The 7,844-nt window shown below is 39.6% G+C and overlaps 1 protein-coding gene across 1 annotated transcript; it reads right to left on the bottom strand.

Moving 5' to 3' along the window:
• Window positions 1-3,270: 3,270 nt before the first annotated feature.
• Window positions 3,271-7,253, bottom strand: rom1a (retinal outer segment membrane protein 1a). The gene is made up of 4 exons (XM_072660378.1): window positions 7,104-7,253; window positions 5,006-5,436; window positions 3,908-4,154; window positions 3,271-3,498 (listed from the first exon to the last, which is right to left on the bottom strand). Exons 1-4 carry the CDS (start codon window positions 7,251-7,253, stop codon window positions 3,271-3,273), a joined length of 1,056 nt encoding a protein of 351 aa, XP_072516479.1.
• Between the last annotated feature and the right edge of the window lie 591 nt (window positions 7,254-7,844).

Genomic DNA, 7,844 nt, shown 5'->3' with positions numbered 1-7,844 from the left:
TGATTTTTGAATGCTCTTAAAGTTCAAATATTAGAACTGTGTTGTTTAAATGTGAATAATAGCTTATTTGCATTAGAATTATTATAATCATTTCTTATTATTTAATGCATTATTTAAGCATTTAAGTTTAAGCAGTTGTCATTTCTGCAATTAAATGCTCTATTTGAAATAGAAATATTTAGCAAATATTTTAGCAAATGTTTATGAAATACAAATTTATCCAAACACATTTCCTATAAATAGTAAAACCAGAGAAACGGAGAGGGTACTAATACTGTTGGGTGGTGTCTTCATTTTTTCTTATATATATAGCTGTATATATATATATTTAGGATACCTGCATATGACAAATCGCCCTGTGTGAGTATGAGTATGTACTGTTCCACACCAGATTTGTCACAGGATTGAATCAGGATTCATTCTTTTTACCCCCTCTAACATCCAATCCAGCACTGCCTGCTGATATCAATCCAAAACTGATATACCATCTGTGCTTCGGTTAAAGGATAACACCAAAAGAACTGAAAGTCCCTACCAAACAAACCATGTTGAGCAATGGTAAATAAATGATCAGATCTAATAGTAATTCATCTACTACTAAGTTATGTGTACAAAACTGCATATGTCTGTAAATCTGACTAGACATAACCCCCAAAAAGAAAATAAGAAAGAAATGTAAATCAAATGGAAGACCCCCTTCCACATTATATTTAAGTAGACACCGATCAGCCATAACAATAGCAATAGCTGTCAATGGGGCAGGATACATTAGACAGCAAGTAAACAGTCAGTTCTTGAAGGTGATGTGTTAAAAACAGGGTCAGAGCATTCTCAAAACATCAGGCAGGTTTCATGGGGACAGTTGACAGGGTCATGGGCACCTAAGGCTCACTAAGGCTAACTTACAGGACTTAAAGGATCTGCTGCTAATGTCTTGGTGTCAGATACTACGGGACACCTTCAGAGGTCTTATGGAGTCCATGCCTCGAATGGTTAGATCTGTTTCGATGGCACTAGGTGGACCTATTAGTCCTAGTAATAGGCAGGTGGTATTAATGTTATGGCTGATCACTGTATTTTAGGTGTATTTTGAGTTGATGTAATTAGTTACAAATACTTGTAATAGAATTGTCCTCAGAAAACAATGATAAAAGCCAGTATAAATATAATACAAAGACAACTCTAGTCAGTACTTGAACACTTATGAATAATACAAATATACTTTATGCATTATTATGATGGGTAACTGCTCTGTGAATACAATGTCAAATGTGAGTTTTGTTCTGTAGGTTATTACTGCAAAGGCTACTAGCTACATGAATTATTGGATTTACATATAACATATCAGATGCATATTAGTATATAATATCACTAGGTGAGATAGTCAGCAAATAATTTAAAAAGAGGGCTTCTTCAATGTTTCTTTAGTAAAATGCTAAGAGACAAAGACTCTAGATCCTAAAATAAATGTACTGTACCTGTATGTGTATTGTACATATACAGAACCTATAATACATGTTTACTCATTTGGTTTATATATTATATAGTCTATATAAGCATGGTTGTGATAGCAGTTCCATATTATAACCATACTCACTCTTTATGTGCTGACTTACCTGAAGAGGCCTAATCGGATGTAGTGAGAGTGAAGGTGCTTGGACAGCAGTTTGCGTATTAAGAGCTTGGATTAGGGTCAGTTTAAAAGGTGTCACAAACGAGGGCATAGATATGCAGGCCCTCGCTGTATTACTGACACCATTCATCAATCTCTATAATCCTATTCTAGCCTCTAACTGATATTCAGCTGTATGTGAGAGGTGAGAGACTGTATGTGTGTGTGTGTGTGTGTGTAGGGGTCATGCCTATTTGGTTGTGTGTGTGTGTTCTTGTGCATGTGATAAAGAACCAAAGTAAATGTGTTGCTATGCCTGTGAGCTAGTTAGTTTGTGTATATGTGTGTTGGTGTGGGAATGTGATGGTGAGTGGGTGTTTGGTTGTAAGTGCACAATTTACTATTGAAGGCAGCAGTGAAAAAGACAGAGGCAAGTGGGAGATATTTCAATGCACATCTATTCGCAGACAAAATTGCACTACACAACGAAGCAGTTAAAAATGTTACTTTTTATTCAATCCGGCTCTCGTACTTTTCCGCAGTTCTGTAGTGCAGTATGTTTTCTGATGCTTAGCAGAGCATTGAGCAGGGTCTGACTACACCAGCTTTATACATTTACAATGCTGTTATCTTCTTGCATAATGTACAACAGTAATGCTTTCAGGTTTGAGTTTTCATGAATTTCATAGGTCTGTTTGTTTCGTTTGTTTGTTTTTGGATGAACATTTGTCTTAGAATTACGAAATCCATAGCAAAATTTGGACAGTCATTAATTGCTTGGTGATGTAGCTGTATTCTCATTAATTATTGATAAACAACAGAGTAAATGAGACACTTACAGTAAAGTTTTTGAATGAATGGATTTCTTTTTTTGCATAAAACGGAAGGAGAGGAATCAGACGAATCACCATGCAGTTGATTCGACACTGACACAGGTTGGGAAAATAAAATGCAGCAGGAAGACTGCAGTTTGAGACTCCTCAACCTGTTGCAGCTGCAGATTAATTATTAAGGGCCTCATTGATTGCCTAATGCTGGCCAGACATCGCAGCAGACTCCCTGGAAACCCGATTCTCTCAAGGCTTCTACACCATAGTAATCGAACACACTCAGAACAGCTTTGTGGCCACAGTTTGTTTGGGCCATATTCTGTTATCATAATGCACACTCTGTCACAGATGATCAGAGGTGATTGTGATTTTTGTATGACCGGCACTAAGGAAACTGGCCTGGTTTGACATTTACATAGAATAATTTTCTGAAGCAGAGTTGTTGTTTTTTTTTTGAGGGAATGAAGGTACAGTACTGGATGCAAAATTAGGTATCAACGTACCTGTAATTGTTTAGATCACATCAACTTTTAAGGACCATCGTTTTTTTAGGCCATAGTCAGTCATCTTAATATGCATTTGTATCATAGATGGTCAGACATAAGAATTCTTATGAGGTTCTTGTACCATGGCTTGTAATGGCAGACATGGTTGGAAGGAGATTTCTTTGGTTTTGGGGGGAATGAAGGGGTAAGGTACGCTGTACAGTACTGAAGGATACAAAGTTAGGTATGAAAGTAGACTTACAAAAGTATGAAACAATTATATTGTTCAGATCTTGAACCTTTTTTTTTCAATCTCATCATTTGGTCAAATTTCTGGGATAGTTTAGGTAGCAGGGGTTGACGTCCCTGCAACCCCTTCCTCCGCCTTGACCTGCCCATCTTCCACCTGGTTCAGCAGTAGAAGTTTCATCACGGGGTCCAGGTACTCCATGATGGTCTCAGAGATGCTCTTCTCCAGCAGGTAGCCCTCCGTCTCAATCTCTGTGTTCTCCTGCCCAATCACAGCCTCCATGGAGGTCTGCAGGTACCTCAGGCTTGCCAGCACAGTGCACTGCAGGAAAACAATGAAGGGGTGGAAGGGTAAAGGGATGGAGATCAGGTTGGGTGAGGGTGGGTGGAGGTTCAACGATCACAGAGGTAGGTAAGTGATGGAAGGAAAGAGAGGTGGAAGTCATTAAAAATCAGATCAATCACTTTCTTGGCAAGTATCTGAATGTTCTTGTGGGAGTTAATTTGTGGGGTTTAAGGTGCCTTAAGTAATGGACAGTCATGGTCATAATTGACAATTGTGGCCGTCCATTTCTCACCCAGTAAGTACTCACTACAGCATCTGTTTTTCCATTGATTCTTCAGTTTTCTGGGGCCCTTCACTCCCCAGATGCTCAAACTGTTTCTGAGACAAACTCTACAGAAATCAATCAAGTTAGCACAAATCTCTGTTCTGTTCTACTGTTTAATACCTGAAGCACACAGACGGACAGCACCACAGCCCCGAAGCTGTTCATCAGACCCATGTAGTAGTTGAGCAGTGCCTCCCTGCAGCCATGAGTGAAGATGTTGAGATCCTCAGCTTGGTACTCATAGTTGTAGTGAGCAGAGTTGTTGGTGAGTTTGTACTGGATGCAAGGTCTTGGAGAACTGGGGTTACAGCAGCTGAATGGGACCCCATCCACCAGGTAACGCCCATCCACATTGCTCCTGATGCGGCTGGGGGAGACAAGGAAATGGGTAGACTGGCAAACCGCAACATGCTCCCACATCTTTCCATCCTGATTGCCATCCAGTTTCAGTGAGCTAAATGTTTGAATCTTACCCAACTGTGTAGATTTAGATGGGCTGCAATGGTCAATATGTACCTTCTGAATTTCCAGTCCTGTTATTTCAATCACTGGTAGTTAATATATGTAAAAGAATACGGCACTGGTCACTAACCCAACTCCTGGAGATCTACCTTTCTGTAGATGTATTGCTTCCCACCAGTTGTGCCCACCTGCTCATCTAATTGCTGCCTGCATAAATGTTTGATGCTTGGTACCTGAATGTGGTGTGTTAGCTTTGGGTTGTAGGTGAACTCTGCAGGAAGGTAGGTCCTCAGAAGCTGGTTTTGTGACCACTGGAATAGTTGTGAGAACAACTCCAGTTGTAAGGAACCAACGTTCTGCACAGTCTCAAGTTTCCCCCACATCAATTCATGAAGGGCTTGATAATTAGTTGTCCCAGTTATAAGTGTTGCCTCGAGTACATGAACAGTCCAGTTAACTACTAGTGATTGCCAAACTGGAACCTGGGTGTAAAGACCAGCTCAAGACCTCAGCTCTAAACACAGCTTGTGTGCTATTACTTTACCCATAAGAAACAGTCTGTTTCACCTGAACTCAACTCCTGAAGCTATTTTCTTAAGGTAATGTTCTGTCTTATAGTGTCACTGAACACAGGTGTCTGCCATTTGTAGCCAACACCATTAAGTGCTGGTCGTATACCAAGACCAATTTAATATTGGTCTTAATATTCGACCAGTCCGTTGTGCTCACTTAACTTAATCTCTTAATCTCACTTACTCCTTAACCTCCTTAGAACTGAAGTCCAGGTAGCGGTTGCTAATCCACTGCACCTCAAACCAGTCCCTGTGGTCGTTGTTGCCACAGCACTGGAACTCCATCTGCAAACGATCAATGGTCTGTTTCTGGAAGCAGCGGCCTGGGGTGTCTGTGTCCTTGTAGAAGCGGATACCATTCTTTAGGCCGATCTTCAGCGAGCCTTCCAGGGTGCCGCTCATGACGTAACTCAGGATAACACCAACCAGCATGACGGTGGTGAAGAAGATTGAGCCACAGAAGTAGGGCTTCAGGAAGGTCTTCCATAGTGGGAAGCGCCCAGCGTCTAGGGCATCCTGGCAGATCCGTCCAGCAAAGTAGTTGATGCCCATGGCAGCCAGCCCTGCTATGATCAGAGTGTTGGGCACAATGTAGATCTCAGTGTTGTCCATTACCTAAAGGACAGATTTAGGGTTTATTATGAAGCTGGAAGCATGCCTGATAGCCTATTGCTAGTGTGCAAGTGAATAGAACGGCTTCATTATAGGGCCTATTCAGGGCCTGTCAAACCTATTCAGTGAATGTCCATTGTGTTTTTAATTATTTATATACATAGCCTTATTGTATGTTACAGCGTTTAGCTGGAATATCTTTTTATATGTGAGTGACGGCATGAATGTAAACTTTCTTGCTGCCTGGTTTGCATTCTCTTCCCACAAAGCCTTTCAGGCTTTGAGCATCATGCCACTTCTGACTCAGTTCTCTTTTTATTTTAGAGGTTGCTCATTTTTTGCATGTTTGCATTTATAATAACATCCTAAATTCATATTGTCAGACTCAAATACAAAGATACGCTTGTGAAGGTCACCATTTATTTCCCACAGCACTTTTTTGTGGGGTTTATGTAATGAAATTACTGTGAATTCTGTTGTGAGTTCAGAGAAATTTACAGAGGAATAAAATACTGTCGTATTGTATTGTACTATATGAACAATTAAGGTTCGTTTTTTTTTCTAAAGTTAGAATTTTTAACCTTTTTAGAAGTGTTTCTTACAACTTATAAAACCATAAACTACAGATGTGGATTTGTATTTATTTATTTTGTTGTTATATTAAATAATGCGCTAATAGTGACCAATCCATAAGGAAAGTAGTTTAATGGGGCAAATCAAATCCTCCAGGGTTGTTGTACTGGATGAGACAGACTCTTTATTGTGACCTAGATTATGATCCATCCAGGCCACTGGACTACTCATAGAAGAGGACAGCTTCCTAAGCCTATTCTAACCAGCTTAGGTAATATTTATATTCACCCAGGTTAATCCGGTCCAAATATTTCAGTCACTTCTAAATGTTTTCTAGAATCCTTTGGGGGCAATTTATTACAGATTTGCATATTTTTCAATCAAGATTAGCAATATCTATAAATTATTTTCACATAAAGTTAATTTATGAAAATGGCTTGTTTTGAAGATACCTGTAGAGCTAATGATTGTTAAGTAATTAAATGGTTTAACCCCTTAGACCCTGTGCGTAGGGCCATACTTCAGTTCTTCACTCTTATAAGTACATTACTGCCACAGTTACCATCAGTTTCATAAACCCTAAAACATAACCCTGTGGGACACCACAAAATGTGTTTAAAACAAAATGGTTACCAAATAATTCATAATGGTTTCTGCATACTAAAGAATAAATCTAGCATTCAGTGTGTTAAACTGGTTAGGAAGTTAATGTAAAGCCATTTTTGAAAATCCAGCATGACATTCTAATGAATTTGTATACAGAATGTATCTTGTTTCAATAGTGGTATTCACTTAATGACAAGACATACTGTAAATATATATTAAAAATAGATAATGGCAGAATATTAATGATCATTTTCCACAAAATACTTAAAAAACTGCATAGAAATATGCCAAATGTTTAAGTTTAAATAAAGGTAAACACAAGAAATAATTTTAAAGTGATTTCAAACATTCAGTGTAGTTCCTGAATGTACGCCCTGTGTACTGTTCTAATACAATACACATCAAGAAAGCATGGTTCCACTTCAATATAAAATAAAATAAAAGCTGATAAACAGTGTGTTTCAAGTGGGGTACATGGGTGTGTTGAGTACCTCTGCCCTTCTGCGTAGTTCTGTCTTCAGGAAACAGCCAAGGCAGAAGGTGATCGCTCCACCTAACGTAGCCAGCCAGGACAGAAGCCATAACCCCTGAGCCAGCTTCACCCTTTTCTCAAAGGGAAACTTCATTTTAGCCCACACCATTTTTAACAGCCGAGAAGTGTTACAAGTTCACGAGGAACAAGGAAAAGAACGTCCAGGTCTGAAGAAGATTGCCGGGGTAATGGAACAACCGAAACAATTGAAATCGTTCCTGAAGGTTAGAGAGGTGGATGGAAATTGTTGCAGAACAAGAACCACTTGTTATGGCAGCGATGGTTCCGAATAGTTCTTGAGGTGTTTGAAAATGTGAGATTTTAAGAAGAGCTCTCCAGAAGAAAAGCACAGCTCTTGATATCCAAAATCCAAGACCGAATCTTCTTCGTCTCAGAATAATATGGGTCAGATTGATTTCACCCGAACAGTTCTTTTTTTTCTTTTGTTTTTAGTCCCGGTCACTTAATCCGTATGTGGTGGTCTGTCCGAGCTTTGGTGTGGTGATCCCCCCAGTCGAGATGCTAAAGATAGATCAGATACCCACTCAGTGATGGAGAGTGGTACATTCGCACCTCTGAGTCCATGCTTGGGTGAGACACACTGGATTCGGCCAAAGCTGGAGGTCTTGGGCGTCTTACCTGTAATCCCTTACCTATCCTATTACAACGGCCCTCACCAATGGGAATCCAGGGAACTGTC

This window comes from Salminus brasiliensis, chromosome 1 (genome assembly GCF_030463535.1).
Source record: "Salminus brasiliensis chromosome 1, fSalBra1.hap2, whole genome shotgun sequence".
Taxonomy (NCBI): domain Eukaryota; kingdom Metazoa; phylum Chordata; class Actinopteri; order Characiformes; family Bryconidae; genus Salminus; species Salminus brasiliensis.
The sequence above is the reverse complement of the archived record's forward strand: the minus strand, read 5'-3'. Positions and strand labels throughout refer to the sequence as shown.